This window comes from Carassius carassius, chromosome 16, assembly GCF_963082965.1.
Source record: "Carassius carassius chromosome 16, fCarCar2.1, whole genome shotgun sequence".
NCBI classification, from domain to species: domain Eukaryota; kingdom Metazoa; phylum Chordata; class Actinopteri; order Cypriniformes; family Cyprinidae; genus Carassius; species Carassius carassius.
The window spans coordinates 33,730,566-33,754,799 of NC_081770.1; the positions used below are offsets into that span (position 1 = coordinate 33,730,566).

The window sequence follows — 24,234 nt, forward strand, 5'->3', positions numbered from 1 at the left end:
AAACTGGTCCATTTTCTTTCTTTTTTTTTTACGTGATTGACTCAACATGAGGTTGTATTTATTTTTTGAGAAAATTTCTGACGAAAAGACCCTAACATTTTATTTTGATTGTGTCCTTTAGACATTTGGTTGGATAAGAAACTATAAGAAATTTTGTAACTGCATGTCAACTAGCAGTCATTAGAGTATTAGTAGTCTGTCTGCTTAATATCTGCCAACACATTTTTTTGATGCTACACCAACAGACATTCAACTGACTATAAATAACGTTGCAAGTTAACTTATTCTTCTAACACCAACCTAACTGTCTACTAATACTAATGACTGGTAGTTAACATGTAGTTAACAGAATTTAAAAATTAAGTGTAACCTTGTCTAACGTTAAAAAATGATAAATTCTTACTAAATTCTTCAACAAGTGTATTACTCATAGTTAATATAAGTTAATGCTTACCTTATTGTAATGTGTTACAGATTATTTATTTATAGAACTTGTAAGAAGTTCTTGGAAAAAATTGTTCCTTGACTTGTTTTTTTGGCACTATATCATCAAACTATTTGATTTAATTAGTGTTCATGCACAACATCTGAGCACAATTTTAATTGTGCTCTGACCTTAGAAGTGCCTTCTGGGTGCTTGTTTCCAGTTGTCTATTGCAGTTATTATTGAGCATTCAGCATCATGTTTCTCACTGACGCCAGTGACTCATTTCATTTTCTCAGTCCCGTGTGGTCTCATTCATTTCCATCACACCTCATGCTTGTTTCTCTTGGTATTTGAGTCAGGAGACAGTCCAAAACACCTTCATTAGTTGTTGCTTACATTCTGTTCATTTCTTATTTCCTTTTTCAAGAACATTTATGCTTTATGCATTTGCCCACTGTCATGTCATATGATTCCCAGTGCACACAAACTTCCCAGAATACTGAGTGCCCTGTTGGTTACTGTGTTTACTTTCCTTTTAATTATGTTTTTATTAAATATTTATTTATTTGTGAAAAATACTGTCATCTAAAGTATAAGCATGTTTCTTTTACACATTTGTTTTTTAATCCACTGTCAAATTATTTAAAATTTCTTAAATATTAATAATAATAATAAAAAAAAATCCTATTGGCTTTATATCGGCATCGGCTTTCAAAAAACATGTCGGTCGACCACTAGGGTGGATGGGCATTTGGATTCGAATGACAGGCGCGCTGCACATGGTAGTGTTGGGCAATATGGTCATTTTTCAGATCGTCAAATCGTCAGCCCGTGAGATCGACGAAACACGATATTATCGTGCATGGGTGGAGCAAGAGAGAGACTCTTTGTTCTGGTCATGGCATAACTGTTTAGTGTTTAAAACACGCAGGTGCGCGAGAGAGAGCCTATGGAGTCACCAATAATCGAAAAAATATACTTTACTGATACTGATAAACTAACGTTACATATTAAAATACTGTATTTAAAACAGCTAGTTCATATAAAGTTGGACGAAACTATCATATCGCGAGTCCATATCGAATTTTTTCAACGGTGAAAATCAATATTAGATTTCTTTTAAAGTCCAACAGTGTAATACTAATATTGGACATAAACGAACATGTTAAATATATTTGTAGTAAAGTTCAATTGAACTGATGCATCAATTATACAGCGCTCGGGACCGTGCACCTCATAACGAGACCGATGCACCGCCAGAAACAAGAATGAGATGCACTCTAACATAACTGTGGCATTAAACTCAGTTAGTGAGGGCTTGTATAAAATATTGCACATATTTAGGCTGTTCAGATTACTTGTTAAAGTGCAATGAAACACCTTATATCTACAGACGATGTACGTCTGTTTGTGGACGGAGACTTTGTAACAGCTAAAACTATGTATTTTGCATGCATCACATTATAGTGGGGAGTGCATGAAAATAATAACAAGGCGGCAGAGCGAATTTATCATCCATAGTGGTTCTCACGTAGTCCTTCTACGTCATCACCACATAGTGTGTTTTATAAGTTAAGTGATCAGTCTTTAAGAGAAGGACCACGTGAGAACCACTATGGATGATAAGTTTGCTCTGTTGCCTTGTTATTATATTGTCTTTACTTTATTTGTAGCAGCTGAAACAGTCTAGTATGGTCCACAAGCGATCGAGGAGGAACTCAGGGCGGATGAGGGGATCCATAAGGGTACACAATGGGAAAAAAACAGGAAACAAAACAGAAGATAGACAAATGGAGGTTACTTTTCTGACCAGGTCTTCTGTCATGTCACTCTGTTCAGGGAACACGCTGGAGTCACAATAAGCATTTAACAGTCAAGGAAACACTGGGGATAATCCACAGCATTACAGGAGCTTGAGCAACACACGTAGACAACAAGTACACACGACAGAGACAGACTGCACAGACTTGGACTTAAACACAGGGGATGATTGGGGAAACACAGGTGCATGAGATGACTAATCAAAATAATAAGACAGAACGAGGACAGGAACAAGACCAAATAAGGAAACACGGGAAGGACTATGGGGGCAAAACAAGTCCAAAAGTCTGACAGTAAGTGTTTTTTTCTGTCACTGTATAAACATAAGCGCAGGCCAGATAAATACACACACTGATGAGGTTCATGGCCAGTTCGAGTTCCTAATCCTGACTGATTTGATTGTACATTACAAAAGATCCATTTGAAAGCGATTAAAGCATTGGCTACTGAGGGGAAACTACTTCATAAGCAAGCAAGATATTGATATCACCTCCACAACAGATGTTTGAAACTCACTCGCAGATGTTTGCAGCTATGGGAAAACATTTAAGAGATTTTGAACTCAAAGTGTGTCAACTTCAATCTGATGTTTCTGTAAACGTGAATCTGTTTTTATTTGTCTTAATGTGAATATGCTGAGCGTTTCTTTCTTGTTGTTTCAAGCGGTGCTGTATAACAACTGAAGTCATATGGACTCATTTCCTGATGTTTTTATGGTGCTTTTATGTCCTTTTTGATCTTGACACACTGAAAAAAAGATATCTTGCACCAATCATACGAAAAAAATCTTTAATTTGTTACATCCATAAACGTTTTTCTCAAATTATAATTTATGGTTTGGTTCATACCGTACATTTTTATTTCATATTAAACATCCCTTTTCTGAAAGATAGAAACATTCATATCAGGTATTACACAATTTTCTAAATACACCAATACACCAATATAAAAATGCCCTTACAAATTTCCAGTGCATTTTTTCAACCTGTACTAATGCTAAATTGAAGAGCACAATGAGGTGCTCTTATGAGGGAAATGAGGTCAGGTAGCAGGAATGGATTTGACTGGATGAAAGCCCTCCTTACTGCTTCATTCATCTGGTGACTCTGATGTCTTTTTTATGATGAGGAATGGGCTTTTATCTTCACGAAGAGGTTTTCCATGCTGCCTTTGAGCCACAACTTCTCACACATATTTTTTTTTCAGCCAGACCTGTATGTCATCTGCTTTTTTTAAAGGGAAGAGACAGTAAAACAGCAGGACAGCTGGAGAGTGAAACTCTTTACAGGTTCTGAGGTTGCCACCATACAGACGTCTGAGTTCAGAATAGATGCTTGTTCAAGCACTTGTGCACCATTGAAGTAGCTAAATTAGTTCAGTCTGGGTCAGTGCATTTCTCAAGCTATCAGCCTAATATTCTCTTTAAACCATGCAATTGCTATTGAAAAGTGACATGATATAGAGCCAAGTATGGTGACATACTCAGAATTCGTGCTCTGCATTTAACCAGAGACAGTTTATAAGAGACATGCCACTTCCTCAATCCTCAATACAATTATTTAAGGAAGACCCGTAACGGCAAAGATGGCGGTTGTGTGCACATGTCCCGCCCCTCCCGCTGGAAAGCCAATCATCTGCTTTAAACAGTCAAGCCAGGAAACATTTAAGTCTATCGTCTGGTTTCACTGACATATGCACACAGTTGAGGAACCCTTGCGCATGCTTAGTAAAAGTATAACCTGTGGGGAAAAAGGCGTTTTAAACCTTATTTTGGGGCAAAGTCATCAAAATTTTTCAGTTCTGACTCTCTGCCCATTCATTTAGATAGGAGCTGGTCTTGTTATTCTTAAATAGCTGCCCAGAGGCGTTGCCAAGATGGCGGCCGAGTGGCACGACTTGCCTGAAAGGACTTTGATTTAACCCATCCAAAGTGCACACACACAGCAGTGAACACACACGGAGCAGTGGGCAGCCATTTTTATGCTGTGGAACCCAGGGAGCAGTTGGGGGTTCGATGCCTTGCTCAAGGGCACCTCAGTCATGGTATTGAAGGTGGAGAGAGCACTGTACATGCACTCCCCCCACCCACAATTCCTGCCGGCCCGAGACTCGAACTCACAACCTGTGGATTACGAGTCTGACTCTCTAACCATCTCGAGATTAAAGTCCTTAAATTTAGAGAACAAACTTTTTAAACTTCAAGAAAAAATTTGAGATAAAATATTGAGATTAAAATCATTACATTTAAATTACTAGAAAAAAGTTGTTAAATTTCGAGCACAAAAAGTGTTACATTTAAAGAAAAAAGTCTAAATAAAAATTTGAGAATAATTTCAATAAATTACAAGAAAAAAGGTTGAGAATTAAGAGACTCATGTCATGTTCATTTCATTTCATTGGACAGAGTTTTTTAGCGTCTGCAGTTGGGGGGGTTGGAGAATAATGCCGCAGTCACACTAGACTTTTGTTCCATTGACTTCCATTCATACGCATATGATACGGATCGCTTATTTTAAGAGTGTCGCATCATCCTGTTTAAAACAACTTTAAAAGATGTTAAAAAAAAATCACATAAAAGAGAAGCGGCTTGGTTTGTGGTGGCAAAGGAACGGGGAACGGATGGTAAGTTTGAACAGTGAAACGATGAGATCTTATTACATGAGATTCGTATGTGTGCAATTGCACTAAATAACACTGTCCAACAAGATTAAATGAACGTCACAAGTGTTAATTCTTGTCTTTGTTCTTAAAATTTAAGAAGTTTTTTCTTTAAATATAATGACTTTTTTATCTAAATTTATTGTTTATTTTCAACATTTTATCTCAACTTTTTTTTCTCAGTTTAACAACTTTGTTTCTATTAATTTAATGAGTTCTCAACATTTTGTTTAAACTTTTTTTCTCAAAATTGTATGAGATTTTTCCTGAAACATAAGAACTTTATTTTTCAAATGTTTTTATTTTTTATTATTATTATAATTGCTTGGTCCTAATCCTCTTCTGTACAGGTAAATAATTCTCATGAGATTTTATTCTGTTCAGGTGGATGGAGGAAACATTAGTCAACCAATGTTTATATTTATATCTGCTATAACTGCACCAAAATTATGCATTGCTGAAGGCCTTCTCTATGTGTCTGGTTTCAGGGATACATGTGTGAAAAAGGCATTCGGTTCACCTTAGAGTTTTGAACTGCACGTGATGCATTAGGTTCTCTTTTCATAATTTATAGATTGGCACATAACTTAGATTCCAGCGCCTGTAAAGAGCGTCACCCACTGCGGCCAGAAGTCAACATGCGATCAAAGCCATGCTGTGGCTAAATCGCAGGCAGACAAGCGTAGTGATGATCTGACCCTTGGGATTCGCCGTTCAGTGCTTCCCGTTTCATTTCCAGCTCATCCACAGCAGCTCCTGTTACATTAGTGACAAAATGATATTCTGGAATTTTTTGTTCCAGTGGCTTCCTTGCACCTTTACTTAATTCCCTTGGTATTATTCCTACACAGTAAGAAAAATATCTGGAGAAAAATGGAAAAAAAATTCAGCCAGTACATTAAAGTTTACAGAGGTTTCCTTTAACCCTAAAATACAACTCAATACAAGTAGACATTTGTAAAAAAAAATAATAATAATAAAAATAATAATAATAATAATAAAAATAATAATAATAATATTTCCTTCATATAATATATAATATGATATATTCTAAGAGTACACTTTTAGATAACATATGGATACTCTGCAGTGAATGGGTACCATGAGAATAAGTCCAAAGCTAATAAAAACATCACAATTATCCACAAGTAATCCATACCACTCCAGTCTATCAATTAACATCTTAAGATAAAAGCTGTGTTTTTGTAATAAATTCAGAGACATACATTTATTGCATGACTTGAATGTTTGATAGGGATTTGTGGCACTGTCCCCTTTTAAACTGGTTTTAATTTACATCATAATCGGCCTCTCTTACATGTGGGATGCCTCAAGGATCCATTTAGGGACCCATTTTGTTCTCATTGTACATGCTTCCGATTGGTTCTATTTTTCGGAAACACAGAATATTTTTTCATTGTTAAGCCAATGACATGCAGATATATGTACCAGTGAAGAAGGAAGGCAATTCCCTAGTGCTTCTTCTTGCATGCTTAAAGGACTTAAAAACATGGTTGGCTGTGAATTGTCTGCACCTAAACGATTGTAAAACTAAGCCTATTGTTTTTGCACCCTCCAATGCATCTGGGTTCATTAATATTGATTTAGAGCGTTTATTTATGGTAAATCCATGGTAAAAAGAAAAAAAATAATATGTGTTATTTTTGATGACAGATTAAGGATGTCAGATCATTTTTTAAAGAACATTGGCAAAGCTCAAGCCATTTTTATCCTTTTTTTTATTTTGAAACGGGTTATGCTTTTGTGTCTTCACATCTGGGCGACTGTAATTCCCTCTGTGTAAGGTTTATGCTTATCAGTTCATGCTGTTACGATTACAGATTGTCCAGAATGTTGCTGCTAGATTGTTGACAGGTTCTTAGAAACAGGACCACCTTTAAATGGCATTGAGCCATCTTATGTTTCTGATTTGTTTCAACCTTACTCACCATCAAGATCACTCAGGTCCTCAGACCAGAAACTCCTGATTTTTCCTATCTCGAGATGTAAACTGTGGGGGGACTGTGCTTTTGCATTGTGAGCCCTGAAGCTCTGGAACAGTTTGCCTTTGCACAATGCCTAACTATTGGTGTCATTTAAGTCTCTTTTAAGACTCATTTAAGACTCATATCTTCTGATATATATATTTTTTTTTTTTGTCAGAATGTTGCTCAGTGACTTCTTATTTGAACCTCACAGTTTTTTTTTATTATTATTGTTTGAAGTAAATGCTTTATAGCAGATGTCTGTGTGTTGTATTTTTGTTTATGTTGCACAATGGTAGAGTCAACTCAATGTTGTGTTTAATTATGCATTAAAAATAAATTGCCTTGGCTAGACTTACAAAATGAGTCCTCTATCAAAGCATTATAAAGTGTTATGAAGGATTATGGACTTGTTATTTTGGCTAGAAGTGATGGTGATGAAGTCAAAACACCTTAATTGATGGATTTGTTTCTTGAAAACATGCAACTTGTGTCTTCTCAAGACATTAACTGATGGACTGAAGTGGTGTGGATTACTTGAGGATCATTGTGATGTTTTTATCAGCTGTTTGGGCTCTCATTCTGATGGCACCCATTCACTGCAGAACATGATTTATTTAGACAGTGTAGTTTTGTAGGATTTAGTGCTTTTAAGTGCATAATGAATGATTTAACAGTATGAGGTTTAAGGTTGTTTTTAGTAAATGCATCTGTGGTGGCCACAAATCAGTGTGATCTTTATTTCATAAAGATTTTCAGATAAGTTGTTTTGTTTTAACACTACTCCTAAAAAGAGATTCAGCAGCAACTGCTTGCTCCTTTGCTTACACTTTCAAAATGTGGGATAAGTAATATTTTTACGTTCTTAAAGGAAGATTCTTTTCTTAACTTCAAACAACCAAAAAGAGTATTATTGCAAAACATTAAACTAACTGTTTTCCTTTTTAATGAATGCAAATGGAAACATGTATTAATAATGTAAATAATTTATCCACCAGCCATTAGATCTTCAGCGTCACGTGATCCTTAAGAAATCATTTGGTAGTCAAGAGACATTTTAAAGTAGTGCATATGTTTATGCATATGTCCTTCCAGTAAACACATTTTATACATAATTATAATCAGATTGTGTGGCTGGAAAGTTCCCAGTGCTGGTGGACAATCACTGTCGCAGTCTATAGGAACCAATCACTGTTTATTCAGTTCTTTGTCAAAAATGTATATTTTGCATTTAGAAGTATCAAAGAAAATGATTCCCAGGGTTTTAATAGGATTCAGTGGAACTGAAATGCCTAAAATATTAAGATGCTTTACCCATCACCTGATGAAATTTCATCATAAATCCTCATCTCGTGTTGAAATATCAGCTTTTTCTCACTGTCAGAGAAGATTAAGTGTAAAGAGAAGTCTCCCGCAGCGTTTCCGTCAGGGACCAGTCAGTGCAGCCTGACAAGGGCAAAGAGTCAGCGCTCCTCTTGAAGAAAATATGTCTGGGTTCTTCTGATCTGGAGGAGGATGATGAGGAGCAGTAGAGAATACGCTCTCTTCCCTGTGGGGCGTCTCTCAGAAAACATTCATCTTTAACACTAAATTAAAGAAAGGTTTTGGTCCACAGACTGAATGTATGGAGCATTATTGGGAATACTCACAGAACTATGTTTGCTGTTCACCTGTGATTACTCAGCACTACATAGAAGTCAGTTAAGTTGTTTTGAAACATTTTTTACATTGCTTCAAAAATCATAATTAGTAACCTCGTTAACTCATCATTTCAACTAGATTGTGATTAAAATGTGACATAAATTCCAATTTCTGGTTGGGTTACCTACAGTAGTGTTAACTCTGTAATGTCCACCAGTTTGACTGAGTTCAGGTTGATTTACAAACTGGTTGGTGATATTTCATTATGTTGATATGTTGATATGTGGATATTATTCCATTATTCAGCCAGTCACAGTGAAATGGATGCTTCCCTAAATAACGTTAGGTGGTAAAACTTCTTCTATTGTAAATAATTACAATTAATTACAATAGAAGTAATTCATTTATTGTTTAAGCCACCACAGAAATGCTGTAAAGGGGATTCATTTAGACACACAACTTCATAGAGCAGATATTATCACACCTTTACCTAAAAACTTGTATTTCATTAACTGAAATAGTATTCATATGCAATATGCAAAAAAAATACCAAGGGAATGTAAAATGTTCTATAAGCTATATGATATAACTATAAGATGTACTTTTTTACTTCCAAATATTTTTTATTTTAATAGTAGTTTATTGAAAATTACTAAAATGTCACAATAGATCTATTGCACTTTTTCACTGTACCTACACTCTTAAAAATGAAGTTTCAATGGATGTTAATTGTTCTTGAATGAACCACAGCTGCCAATAAAAAAACCTGTATGTGGATATAGTGTATATAGTAAGGCAATTTACTGTTAATCAATAAACAGGTTTTTACTCTAACCTTTGGCAGACTTTTACTGTTAAAATGAAAATAATGCAGAAAACAGCATGGTCTGAATAAAAATGTATACGTGAACTCTATTTTAAGGTAAGAGAAAGCGATTCAACACACCCGGGGGTTTTATGTGACCATGTAACCACATAAACAGCATTCTTACGCTTTCTTATTTTACACAGCTTTCTCACAATAAGCCGTTTTCTGCCATGCATGTGAATGTAGTCAGTGTAGCAGGCACTGTTAGGAAAGCCCACATGCTGTCAGTACACTGAAATCCAGCAAGAGTCACTTCATTCATATGCATTTTAGCACCACTCAGAAGATAAAGTCACTTAGCTGACCTCTTTAATCGGCCTTAACTTCAAATCACCTCATTGAGAGGAGAAGCTGCATCACGGTTTTACTTCTTCACTGTTACATTGAGATCTTTTGTAAAAAACAAGCAGCAGATGCTTCTCCACTCGTTCATCCATCAAGATATCCCACTGTCCCACGTGTTTGTCATTGCCAGAGCCTTTTGTCTGAGGAAAATTAGTCAGTGATAACCTGTGTCACAGCTACTGGTCTCCGTGCGCTGACCCCCTGCTGCAGTGTTTGTGGTAGATCTGCTGCTCACAAATGCACTAATGCAGTCCAGATCTCTGGCTCTCTCCCCATCACCCCTTCCTCTCGGGAGTGTGTTGTCATATTGATGACTCACAGACAGTGTGTTTGCCAAGCTGTGTGTGTGTGTGTGTGTGTGTGTGTGTGTGTGTGTGTGTGTGTGTGTGTGTGTGTGTGTGTGTTGTGTCGAGGGCCGTCAGCAGTCATTAGATGGAGGTCGAACACACAGGAGCTATACTGAGCTCAACTGAATATACAGAAACATGAAAACACTCCATAGGGACATCATAACTGACAGTCAATGAACTTATATTGCCATATAAACAAATGTTTCTTGTCCATATATGTAGGGACTTGGATTGCATTCAGTGTGCATTTGTAGGGTACATCAAATCTTACAAGTTTACTTTTAAAAAGCTGTTATTGCAGATAATGTAATATGAATTAAATAAAAGGCCACTTAAGTGTATCTTAAGTACACTTCTAAAAATGCACTTTAGAATAATGCACTTTGTCAATTTAAAGGTTTGAAAGTACATTTTGAATCATTGCTTTACTAGTCTTTTAGTATTTGATTAGAATTTAAACTGCTGTTTGTTATTCCAAAATTATATTTAAAGTTAATATATTTTAAACATACTAAACAGCAACTTATAACAATTACAAATATATTATAATACATGACTTAAATTCATGTTACATTAAAGTATGGAGAGCATTTATGTTTGTCAGTACATTCAGCAGTACACTTTAACCATATTTCAGAGACAATAGTACATTTAAAAATTTTAAGTCCTACTTACTCTCAGCTAATTTAATTTAATTTAAATATAAATTATCATACCTTTTCATTTAATTACAGTGAACATGCAGTTAAGTAAACGTTACAGCCAGTTCACACTTAAGTATATTATTTTAAAGTTCGTTATTTCTATAATAAAAAGTGTGCTTTTTGTTTTTACACCAGTCTTGGTATTCTGGCCTCCTCAAACAAATAAGTCATATTTTCAGGGTAATAAACCTGCTACAAAAAGTACTCAAAGTCGACTCTACATATCTTTCCACATTTCTACATTTTAACATAAAAACACACTTCACCTTAAAAACAGACCCGTGTTTTTGTTGAAGAATTTATTTTTGTATATTTTGTACTTTTGACAGTATTAGTATTGGATAAGTGTGGTTGCTTTCCTTTCTGCAGACTGTCAGTCTGTAGTGATATGGGCATTGGCTAGACACTGGTATCACCAGAAGAAAAACAAATCTTATTTAAGAAGAACATATTTTTTAAAGAATCCCTGTACCCTTTTTAATCAACGTCGCTCTGAATGACAGATTTAGACTTTGATTTTCTTGATAATAAGATTATCTTTGCAGTAAGATGAAACCAGTTTCACTCCATGTCTCTCTGCTTTCTTATTTTCCATCCATTTTCTTCTTTTTTGAACGTGGTCTTGACTTTGAGTCCAGCCAAATGAAAGCTGTCTGTTCAGGTGGGGGATAGATGGGGGCAGATGTCAGAATAATCCATCACATAACACACAACAGATGTGTTCAAGTGTTCCAGCACATGATCGACTGTAGGCCCGGCCAGCAGGGGTTCAACCAGGAGCACGTCTCACAGGGAACGGATCACTTAGATTAGAGGGGAAAAAACACACTCGATTCTGAATGGAACAAATGTGTTCATCCTTTGTATCAGATGTTTGAATGCTTGTACATCTAGGGCTTTATTCACATAAATCTGATCATTAGGATTGACCACATTTTGTAAACAATGAAACCAAATCTGTTCATGCAGACAGTGCATACAATACCCAGTATACCTAAATCGTTTTCCATTGTTATCATTAAAGCATCATCACAAAGCCAAGTGATTTACTTTTACAACAACTTAAAGCAGTTGTCATTGGAAAGAAAGGGCGGAAAACTGGAAATTATATCTTCACCATGGCTTAAATTATGAGCTGCATGAGCATAAGCAACAAAGGTTTTTCTGTATTTTACTCTCCAATAAGGAAACTGATTCGTTCATTCATTAATCATTCACTTTGTGGTTATAGACTTTGGTGTACTGACAACAAAGTTCTACATCATTCTTTACTTACAGAAATTTATAGTATGCTGTTTGTTATATTTAAATCCCACAATGCTGGATTCATGAATACTGTGTGAGCAGGTGCAACAGATAGTGTACAGATAGTACATTGGTGTCGTGACCCGAAAAGTGGTAACGTTTAGGGGGGAGAGTGAGATAGAGGCCATATAAGAGTTTGCAGGTATACCTCACTCCCCTGACCTCAAGAGGCATACACGTTACCAATGCCAAAGGTTGTGGTCTTTAGTATATTTGTTAATGCACCTGCCTACCATGCTGGTTGATGCTGGTTCAAATCCCTCACAGAGTGGTGCAAGTCAGACCAATTACAATGGTGCTGTGACCTGGATAGTAGTGAGGCTTAGGGGCATGACTACACTAGAGGTCGACCGATATATCGGGCCGATATTTGTTATTTTTTTTATATATCGGCCGATATCCGTGTTTAGTAGCGCTGATTTAAAGTCAGGCACGTTGGCGGGCAGCCCCGTGTTATTGGTGCGGTGGAAAGTGCTGCTGCAGCAGCATGTGAAGCACCCCAAGCCAAAACTTTTGGAAGATTCAACAGCAGTCCTGGGAGATAAAGGTAGTCAGAGAATTTCACTCTGTAAATGGGGTGGAGAAGTTGACAGCTCTAACAAACACTGCAGCATGACGTTACCAAAGTAAACTGTCTCTGACGTTACTCCGCCCCGCTCACAGACAGCACCGCGCTCGGAGAGACAGCTGTCCTGGAGCTGCCCAGAACGGTGAATCACATTTGTTCGGAAGCATGGTTTGATGCAGACAATAACCAGTTTTCCATCCAACTCATTTGTATTTAGGGATGTCAATATTCGATAATTTCCATGATCGATCGTCGTTTAAATTAATGATCAATTAATTACCTTAATGCTGCAAAATGCGTCTGCAGCGGTATTATTATTATGTGCAAAAGCCACTTGGAAAAAAAGCTTTCTCATCCGGATTAAAGGGGTTTTAGTCTGAATAAAATGCTAGTAGCAGGACTGTAAAATGAATAGATGTGATTATGATCATTTGATAAAATGAAGAGAGCGCTACATACGTTGGAGATCATTTTACTTTGTTGACTGTTTCCCGTCAAGGAGACCGCTGCATGCGCCTCTTTTAATTCTTTCGTGGTGCTCGTTGTTGTATTTTAAAACGCATCTGCAATGCGTGTTACTACATAACACACTATAGTAGTGGTGCAACGGATCATCATTGATCCGTGATCCGTTCGGATCAATATCTTCGGTTCGGCACACACGTGACCCGCGGATTGATTTATGAAAAAAAAAAAGTTGCGCATGTTTAGTCCACACTCAGTGGTAATGGCGAGCGGAGGAACGGAGGAGCTTGAACGGCCGGTTCATTTTGGATTCCCTGTCAGATATAATGATGAGGAAAGAGGTTAGAGTGAAAATATTGTGCCAGATCTTTATGAACAGGAGAAGAAAACAGTTGTGGATGAACTATCCCGAGCATCCTCTGTTGCACTCACGACAGAAGGGTGGACGTCCAGGGGGACGGAGAGCTCTGTGATGATAACTGCTCACTTCATCACAGCACACTGGGAGATGAGAAGTCAGGCTATTATGTTAAAAAGAAGATATTATGTGCACTTTAAGTTGATTTCATATATTTTAATTTAATAATTTAATGTTAATAAAAAAAGACAAAACGTATGTTTATTTGTCTTGGCCTTTTTTTTTTTTTTGCTGATCCGAAAAATGATCCGATCCATAGCCTACGAGGACGAGCGAGCGCGGGTTTGACTAGATGTATTTGGAGATTATTGCTCACGTCTCATTCTGCACATATCCAAATGTTCCCATATTCGCAATGTATTTGAATGTTAAACTATAATATTTTTTATTTATTTAATGTAAACTAGACGATAAAGATCCTCTTCACATGAGCAAAAACCTTGGCATAACAACAGAGTGGACCGGTATACTACGGTCTATTTAAACTGACCAGTGTAACCTTTTAAATGTTTGGTTGACTGTACTTTATTTTAATAATGAACAGACTGCGATGTAAGTTTGAAATTAGAATGCACTTTAGATGTTCTGTGTTATTTATACCAAACACAAATGTTGCTGGTTGCTAGTGTGTTTGCAGCACTACTGTTATTTATTTTTTATATATTTATTTTTTTAATATTTTTCAGATTTTTATTTTTAAAATTGTATTTATTTAAATGTATATTTAAGTTTACATTTATGTTCCAACAAACTTGAAAAATTCTACTTGATAAATGCTCTAAAACTTTTATGTAAATATATATAATATATATATATATATTACCTGTTTTATATATTTAATACTTGGTCAGTTTATTGATTTTGTTTGGTTAAATTTGGATATATTTTTTATTTTAATACCATGCAGTGCACAAAATTAAGATTTGAGAGATGGTTCAAGTCAGTGCTCAATAAATGATGATAAGTTTAGAAATGTTATTAGTGTGACATTTTTGCATGCAAATGAAGGGGAAAACTTCAAGATATCGGCCCTAAAAATCGGCAGCACATATCGGCCATCGGCTGACCCATACCTCTAAACATCGGCATCGGCATCGGCTATAGAAAAACCCATATCGGTCGATCTCTAGACTACACAGAGGCCACATACTAAGAGCTGTACAGGTAAACCTCACTCCCCTGACCTAAAGAAATGCACTAGCAGCTAATACTGGAGGCTATGGTCTTAAGTGTCATATTGGAAGTTGGTTTGAATCAGATTGGTGCAAGTTAGACCTCTTACATTTTCGCTGTGACCCAGAAAGTGGTGAGGTTTAGGGGGAAAGTGTAATGGAGGAGATATAAGTGTTGTACAGGTATACCTCACTTCCCTGACCTCAAGTTGCTGATGCCAAAGGATGTGGTCTTTTCTTGTTAGTACATCTGACTAACATGCCACTTGATGCTAATTCAAATCTCTCTCAGAGTGGCACAAGTTTTACCAGTTACTTTGGTGCCATGACCCGGATAGTAGTGAGACTTAGAGGCATGAGTAAACAGAGGCCAGATACTAACAGCTGTACAGTTAAACCTCACTCGCCTGACATCAAGAGGTGCACTAACCTCTCATATAAGATGCCGGTTTGCATCCCATTCAGAGTGGTGTGAGTTGGACCAGTGGTATTGGTGCCGTGACCCGGGTTAGAGTGAGGATAAAGGGGGTAAGTAAAATGGAGGGCATATATTAAGAGCTGTACAGGTAAAACTCACTCCCCTGACCTCAACCATTCAACAAGCATCTGATTTTGAACCCTGCGGCCTTTTTACATTTACCATGTACGTTGGATTGCACTACCAGTTGCATGGGTAGTTGGCAGCAAGTTTTCACTTCAGCACCCGTAATAGCAGAAATGAAAACACCTCACTAATTCACTGCATACATCTGTGCTAAGCTGGTGTGAGGGCCTGACTGAAGAAGTGAAACAGAAAATATATTTTCATCAAAGCCAGTAGAGGCCCAAGTTACACCCACCTATCAAGGGCTAATGTAATTTAGAAGGTAAAGCAAGCATTTTCAATCCACCAAAGTGAACTCAAATTCACCTTTTTTCTGGATTTTGAAATTATGTGACACATTTGTTATGTGATTTCACTTTGCCAGGGCCTTAATGCAGCATAGTTCACTTTAAGAGGAAAGGGTGTGTGAAATTGAACATCGATACAGATTTACACCTTGTTCTTGCTAAATATTATTTCTGCTCATGGTTTAGGGTTGGGGTAAGTTTCCTTAAAGGGGTCATATGATGCAGTTTAAAATTTTTCCTTTGGAATGTTACAAGCTCTTGGTGCATGAAGAAGATCTGTGAAGTTGCAGAGACTGAAGTCTCAAACCCAAAGAGATATTCTTTATCAAAGTTAAGACTCTACCTCATCCCCTAAAACACCTCGTTTAAACACACCCCTACATGTCTACATCACTATGTGGAAATATTTGCGTAATGCCGACCAAATGTTCACACAAAGAAAGAAGCCGTGGTTTCAGTAACCACAGTTAGTGTTGAAACAGCCATGTCTGGGAGGTGTGTGTATCTAGGCGAAAGCAAAAGCACTTTATCTGGCCTTCCAAAAGTAAGGGATCTTTAGGATTACTTACAACAGAACAGCAACACATTTTATGGACAACCGTTTCATGTACCTAGGAGAGGAAGTAATTCTGACTTTGCTATAACAATCTGGCACTTCTGAATCAGCTACTGTACATATGTTTGGTTATTAGTTTGAGCATTGTGTATGTGTGTGTGTGTGTGTGTGTGTGTGTGTGTGTGTGTGTGTGTGTGTGTGTGTGTGTGAGAGAGAGAGAAAGAGAGAGATCAGGATCACACAGTGGAGTCAGCTGTCTTAGCCATCAGTGGCTTGTGTACTGCAAACACATATGAGCTTCATCACTGTGTTTGTCACGCCACTCTGTTCCTCTTTCGGGCTTAAGCTGATGGTAAATCTAAGGACATTATTAAGCTCGAGATTATGGAAAGGAGCCTTACATTTCTGACGAGTACTTGCGGTGTTCGGCCAATCACAATGCACTGGGTCAGTTGGCCAATCAGAGCAGACTGCGCTTGTCGGAAGGAGGGACTTTGTAGAAAACGACACTTTTGAGAGAGGCGAGGCATAGAGGATCTACAATAATGTACAGTATTTGAAAAATAATGAGGTTTTAACATTAAAGCATGTCAACATATTCTGTTACTTAAAACACAAAAAAAATTATCTTTAAAAATCATCAAATGACCCCTTTAAAAACTCAAAATAAACACAGGGTAGAAATGTTTTTAAACCAGACAACATCTAGACTTGGTCAAATTTCAGACCCATGAAATATTCATCAATCTGTCAATATTTTAAACCGCTTGTCACCACAGTTTGTAGTTCTGCCATCTGCACAATGCAACACAGTTTGAATGTTTCCCCACGGCTGCTGTACTGTAACAGTGCATTCCTTGTGCTCACATGCAAATACTTGTGTGTTCTGTTTCTCCAAGGCTATCCATGGCATTTAAAAAGTTATAGGCCATACTCAAGACTGTTTATTTGTTTGTCTGCAGTGCCTACAACCATGCAAGGAATTATGGGAAACAAGACGAGCCCTGTCTCCCAAGACTTGCGAGGTAAGTCTCTCCACGGAAGAATTCCTCCTTATGTTTTCGCCAATTGGAGATTGTTACAGCCGTGAAGGAAAGGCTAATTGTGTGAGACATTTCTCTGATTAAAAACCACACAAATTTAAGTCTGAGACGAGCTTATGAATTAGCACACGGAGCCATGTAGTCACGCTCTGCAATCAAAGATGTGTCAAGCGTGCGTGTGGTTTTGTGTGCGTTAGTCTAAAACGAATTGAAGCAGCAATTGAAAAGACTCTCAGAATTCCAGTGTGATTTTATGGCCCTTTTATCCCATGTCCCCAGAGTGGCTTAGAGTTGAACACACAGATTATGTTTCCCTCAGCGGAGATCAGCACGTTATTGAAGTCAACCAGATAAGAGCTGTGTTTATGTCCAGACCTTTGTTCTTCACAGAAAGAGCAACAACTGTTAACATCTTGTTGAAATTCAGCGATCATTATCTCAACAATGCTTTAATTTAAACAGTCAGCATGAAGTGTTTCAACGCTTGAAGTCCATCAGATGGACGCGTTGTGTGGTTCAGATGTGCAAAAGACGCATTGGGTAATAAGTACCCAGAATTCTTCACAGCCACTTAGAAACACGCAGTGAAGCCCTTTGTTGTTTTCCCAATTCTGTGATTCACCCAATGGAAGAAACATGTGCCTCGTTCAGACTGACAGAAGTGTTGAGTTGAGTAATCTTGGAGATGTTGTGCAGATGAACCGTTTCCAGAGCGCCCCGCTGCCACATGTGTGTGCAGAAGCAGAGAGGTTATATGTGTTTGACTCGGGCCATAAGGAACGGCGTGTCAACGACGGCTAGAGTGCATGAGTCAGTACAAACACACGACAGGACAGGCACACAGAGACCGCCGGACGCCTTTGTGGCTCACCCGGTATGGTTTGGGTGGGTGGCTTTGTCTAACCGCTGCGTACCACTCGTTGTCTGCCTTTCTTTCACTTTTTGTCACTCCCTGACTTTACAGCTGCCTCTCATTAGTGGTGTACGTGTGCTAAATCAAGCATTACTATTGCTATTAGGGTTAGTGAGTTGAAGAAACCCCTGTTCGGTCCCACCAGGATTTAGCGATTTTGCAGTTGCAGAATTAATGCAAATCAAGCAAACTCTGCACTGCATTATATGTGAACGCTTGCATTTTTGTCTTTATTTTGGCAAAACAAAATGCTAGTCAAATTCCTTTCTGCTATATTGCAGTGAATGTCACTGAAAAATGAGCAGGGATGGACAGACTATATACTGTAGAGCACCATGACTTTTTGTGCAATTATTCAAAATAAAAATAATAATAATAATTGAATCAATACATATATTTCCTTGTCCTTAGAGCATGGGACAAAATGAAAAAAAAAGTTAGTTTAATGATAATTTTAACCTACTTTACATACATAATATAATGTACATTAGGGTGTATACTTTGTAAACTTCATAATGCCTGATTTTACCAGTAGATTAAATTTAAATAAGTACTATATTTTATTGGATATGCACTTTTTAAAATGTAAGTAAATGCAATAATACTATTGGTAATACTATTATAAACAGTGAATTTTTTTTATTATAATAATAGACAATAATATGTGTTAAACTTGAAATTTAAAATGTAAAATATTTAAAAGGCACAAAGATATTTACAGATAATTGTTACTGACTTACTGTCACTAACACTTAGAAGTACATCATAAGTATTGATAGATTTTCACTGCAAAACAACGGGAAAACAAAGCAAATATCACCACAATTTTTGAGAGAAGCCACAAATTCAGTCGTTTTAGACTGCTAAAATAAAATAAGATGATGGGGGCTGTCTATAGTAACATATAAAACTTACCACTTTACCTGTTCTGCACTGTTTTTGCTGCTGACATCAATGTTACTTAGATGTGTTCAAATACTGTTCAGTATTTACACTCACTTTTCTATTAAAACCCTAGTAAAGTAAAAAAAATACCTTACAAACCGTACAGCAATGCTGTGTCAATTACCTACTGATAGATCACAGAGTCTTCTAAAATGAGCTTTTTATCTCTGTGTCTTCGGTAAGAAGCATCACGAGTGTGTGACCAGTGCTGAGTTCCTGCGCTCGCTGCGGTCACAGAAGCAGGGCGACTGTCCTCCGCCCCAGCGGGCGACTGGCTTCGCTGCAGCCTGTGTGGAGGGCTGTGGGGTCGACCGAGAGTGCTCCGGCTTCAAGAAGTGCTGCTCAAACGGCTGTGGACACACCTGCCAGTCCCCAGCCAACCTTTACAGAGGTACAACACACTGCAGCATGGGATGGGAATACACCTCAGCTTATCCATTTAGTTAACCATGCATTTAGTTGCATTGGTAAAACTGAAAAAATCATAAAAATCTAATTGATTTTTAATTAGAACCATTTATTAAATGTTTATCTTAAATTGTTAATCTTTTAAAAAGCTTTTTGTTTGCATATGGCACACTCTATGATTTTCTTTTGTGAAACATGAAAACATTCTAAAGAATGCTGGTAACCAAACCATTGTGGCTCCCATTCACTTCCATTTGTTTGGACAAAACTACAATTGAAGTCAATGGGAAACTGAAATTGGCTACCAAAATTATTCAGAATATGTTTTTTCATGCTCCTCAGAAGAAAGTAAGTCATACAGGTTAGGAACGACATGAGGATGTTTTTTTTTTTGTTTTTTTGTTTTTTGAAAAATAATATCTAATTTATTTTAATTGTTATATTTTAAAATATTTAGTAAAGAATTGTTTTTTTTAAATATTGTCATACAGTATAAACCATATGATTTTATCTTCAATACAAAAATTACTAAGAAATTACAAAGGTCTCTAGGAACCATGAAAATGCATTTAAACTTAAGATTTCCTTAATCTCAGACGTGCATTTTTCCTTGACCCAAATTTAATTCACAGCTGTGTCTGCTGTTGTTTGTAGAAGGCAAGAATTAAATACTCAGTGAGGCTTTTATATAATGTTGTAATTTTGACCTGATTAGCTGATTTATTGTCGCCCTCGTAGGCCAAACAGACTTCCCTTGATTCATTGTCCATTCACCCTTTTACCTCAAAGTCTCTGTTTTTTCTCAGGAGTGCCTTTGAAGCCAAGGAGAGACATTTCCTTTTCCGAGGACCAGCACGGACATCTGAAGGTGACGTGGATGTCCAAGTTCAATGTCTCTGTTGAGCCGGTCCTGTATGTTCTTCAGAGGAGGTGGAATCACGGGATTCACCCCAGCGAGGACGACGCGTCCACCTGGCAGACCGTTCTCATGGTAAGTGCTGGATACAGAGCTCTGATTAAGATGAAGAGTCTAGTTTATTCAGCGTAAGCACATGTGGGTTTGAGGTTTGTGGAAGAAGTCTTGAATCCACTGTTACACATAATTCTTCAAACCTCCTAGTAATGTCTTTCAAGGACTCTTTGGGAATACCTCCATTCTGCTAAAGTGAATGGTCATGAAGGGACCTGTGCATTTAAGTAGAACTATATCCATATGGTTCATTAGCTATCGATGTGTTATGTTAAGAGCATTTAGAGAGTGTTTATAATCTGCTATAGAGCTGGACACACTTGCCAAACTGTTTTTAGGGTATGCTGAAACCAGAGATTCAGTCAGTCTCAAACTGCTAAGTAGGGGTGTGCAATACTGACACAAAATTATATCTCTTTGTTTTGGGGATTTCTTTGCTATAACAAAAATTAAAGGATATTTTGCGGAGTTTGTTTTTGTGCAGATACCTTGGCCGGTTTAGGTCTGTCATGGATAAATAAATATGACACTAAAACAGACAGTCGTTTACTCAAATGTTACGTTCAAAACAGCTGATTCATTTAGAAACATGAATTCTTTATGAATGGATCATTGAATCATTGACTCATGATTTTTTTAAAAACAGTTAGTTTCATTCAAAAATAAGAGACCGCAGTGTTTCCGCACACAGATGTTCTGCTCTGGCTCTGTTTGGAACTAATTTGGTTGACGAAACAGGAAAAGAAAACAGACCTGTGTCTAAAATGTAACTGCTGTATAAAATCCACAGTACAATAAACAACATTTGCAATCACACTCATGTGCCGATATTTGGGAAAACCGCACTTGCTTATGTGATATTGCTTAACTATATGATATCTTATAAACATAAAAAATAAAAACACAATGTTTTTGAGGAATTATATGCACTGTAATGTCAGCTCACACATTGTTAAAACAATAATTACGATATTATTGTTGATGATAAATATCACACACCCCTACTACTAAGTATTTGTATATATTTCAATAATTTGCAGTACACTTTCATTTGAGCTTTTGAAACCCTCTTGGACACTTGTGTCATTTCATTGTGAAAATTTTAAAAAGAATACTTAATTGTATTGGATATGCACTTGCAGTGTACATCGAATCTTAAAAGTACTGTATATTAATTATTTAATGCAGATAATGTAATATTAATGAAATAAAAAGCCACTTATGTGTATATAAAGAGAGACACTTTCATGACTGTTTCTAAACACAACTTAAGTGAAAAGTTTACATTTAACAGTATGTCAAATATAAAAGAAGTGATTTCAAAGTAAACATTTTTTTAAGAGAAGTAATTATGAAATGACTTATGAAGATGATTCACAAGTGAGTCACTCATTCCACTCTAAAGGCCAGCTAATTGTATTGTAAACTATTAGACAATTTAGTTTAATTGTAATTAATATCCTATAATTAAGTACTCTTTTTAAAAGTACGCTAACTTTTTTTACACTGGGGGAAAGCCAGAATAATTTTCTTTGCTAAACTCTACACCAGAAATGCTGTGCGCTGAATTGAAAACCGCTCAGAATGTTCTTTTAAACATCTTTTCTTTTTTTTTTGTAATCACATTTAAATGAGTGTTTTCTTCATAATCAGTAAAGCAGTGCTGACTGGTCTTCTCAGGAGATTAAGAGACATTGAAAGAAACAGGCAGCTCATTGTGCAGTGTCTGAGCTCCCGGTGGGATCCGTGATGTAATGGATAGGGATGTCTGAGCTGTGCTTTTCAACAGGCCTTTATAGAGAGATCTCCCTGCGCTGGATCGAGCTGTCATTACTGTGACTCTTATCAGCATACACAGCAGTGATGGAGCTCTTCCATCCTGCATCAGGAGCGGATTTGTCTTAATTAAAGTCTCTGACCCTTCTTGCAGACCGTGGAGGACCGCTCCGTGTTGAAGGACATCCGGCCCCACAGGTGGTACCAGTTTCGAGTTAGCGCAGTCAACAGTCAGGGCACGAGAGGCTTCACCACTCCCAGCAAGCATTTCTTTTCTGTACGAGGTAAAAAAGCTCTTTCAACAATACATTACAAACAATAGAATTTGCTTCACATAGTTTTCAGATGATGGAAGCAAATCAAATAGTCTTCATACACATATTCAATACACACATACAGTACACTTATAATGGTTTTCAAGGGTTTTTGCACAAAAACACTCATTTTCCACCCTCACCCTGACCTGTTTCACACATTTTGAGCATCACTGTGACAGCAGGCTCATGTTAAGCTTTTACACACACTGTTAAAAATAAAGGTTCTTTATTGGCATCTGTGGTTTCATGAAGAACCCTTTGTACAAACAATTGTACAAGAAGTTCTGTATAGTTAAAACGGTCCTTTAGATTATTAGGATATTCTTCACACTACGAAAAAATGGGTTCTTTTAAGAACTGTTCACTTCGAGGAACCAAAATACTTATTTTATGACATCACCAAAAAAAAAATCCTTTTGGAACTTTGATTTTTTTTAAAGTACAGGCATCGTTCCTGACAGAGATTGTTCAGACAATAAAGTAACTTCTGGGTTACTACATTGAGTATTTCCTTTAATAGCATCCATCACTTATTTAAAGTAACATTAAGAGTTATTACAAACTTGATCTCCATGAATTGGATTAATTTGTACATCTCTACTATGTAATACTTTACAGTAAGGTTCCATTTGTTAATATTAAGTACATTAGCAGTTTCTCCAGAGCGACTGTAGGAGCACCACATGACAACAATCACATGTGTTTGGGGTTATTCAAACCTTTTCAGTGCCAATAATGGCCACAAATCTGTATATTTAGAATGGTAAAAGCTTTTTTACTTTAGTCACACTGTTGTATTGAGTCATGTTCATCATAAAACACTGAAAAAAGCATATATATCACCCACTTTATTAGTATTTAAATAGTATATGATAATGTTGGAGGAAAGGAAATGGTGATATGTATGAAAAATGGTGCTGTATTAAGCAGTATACAAAAAGTGTTTCTGTTGCTCATGGTAATGTTTCTGAAATGTCTGTGTATTTGACAAATATTGTGTCACTAACGGGAGCAGAAGATGTCCGGCTTGACGTGTCTGTTTTTAACTCCGCCCCCGACTGCAAGCGGCTGCTCTCGTTGATCGCGGTCTGTAGCCATATTCAACGCACCTAATCTAAAATCGGTGAGCAGGGCTAAACTCACAGCAATGTAAAATCGGTGAGCAGGGCTAAACAGGTGGCGTTAAGAACCCGATATACTTCAAACGAAATCGAAGAACGTACTGATATGATGTAATTAAAAAAAAAATCAGGCTGAAACAAAGTTCGTTTTGAGTTCGTTTCAGCGGTTCAAAACAGCTGACCAAAGCAAACTTTCAGGGGGAGTTTGTTTTGGCTCCTAAACACTTTTGAGCTTCCATTGGTCCGTGGCAATTACAAAATCAGTGGGTGCGTTCTGAATCTCCACCTTCATTTGACACGCTATTTATCTTTTTTATTTATCATTCAGATGTTAGACATAATTTACGCCCCTGCCCATCTCACACCTAGATACACCATCATTGCCTCTTCGTTGTGTTTAGGGCATACGCACGAGTGTCGCGAGTCATGTTTACATTAATGCACAGCCAGCCTTCAGAAGGGATGGAGGTGTTGGAAAGTCCGGAAAAAGTGAAATGTCACTCAGCCTTTTTGGTCTTCTTTTTACTCAGCACCAAACTTTACTTGCTTTACTATACTTTACTGAAC

General features: G+C 37.0%; 1 protein-coding gene across 2 annotated transcripts in view; it reads left to right on the forward strand.

The window, feature by feature from the left end:
- anos1b (anosmin 1b) overlaps positions 1-24,234 on the forward strand; it is a 65,962-nt gene that overhangs the window by 22,018 nt on the left and 19,710 nt on the right. The window contains exons 3-6 of one of the 2 annotated variants that reach the window (XM_059569922.1): positions 17,137-17,199; positions 19,259-19,466; positions 20,290-20,474; positions 22,384-22,513. In XM_059569922.1, the coding sequence (XP_059425905.1) occupies positions 17,137-17,199; positions 19,259-19,466; positions 20,290-20,474; positions 22,384-22,513 (586 nt within the window). The remainder of the gene's footprint in view (positions 1-17,136; positions 17,200-19,258; positions 19,467-20,289; positions 20,475-22,383; positions 22,514-24,234) is intronic. The other variant, XM_059569923.1, reaches the window with a different exon arrangement.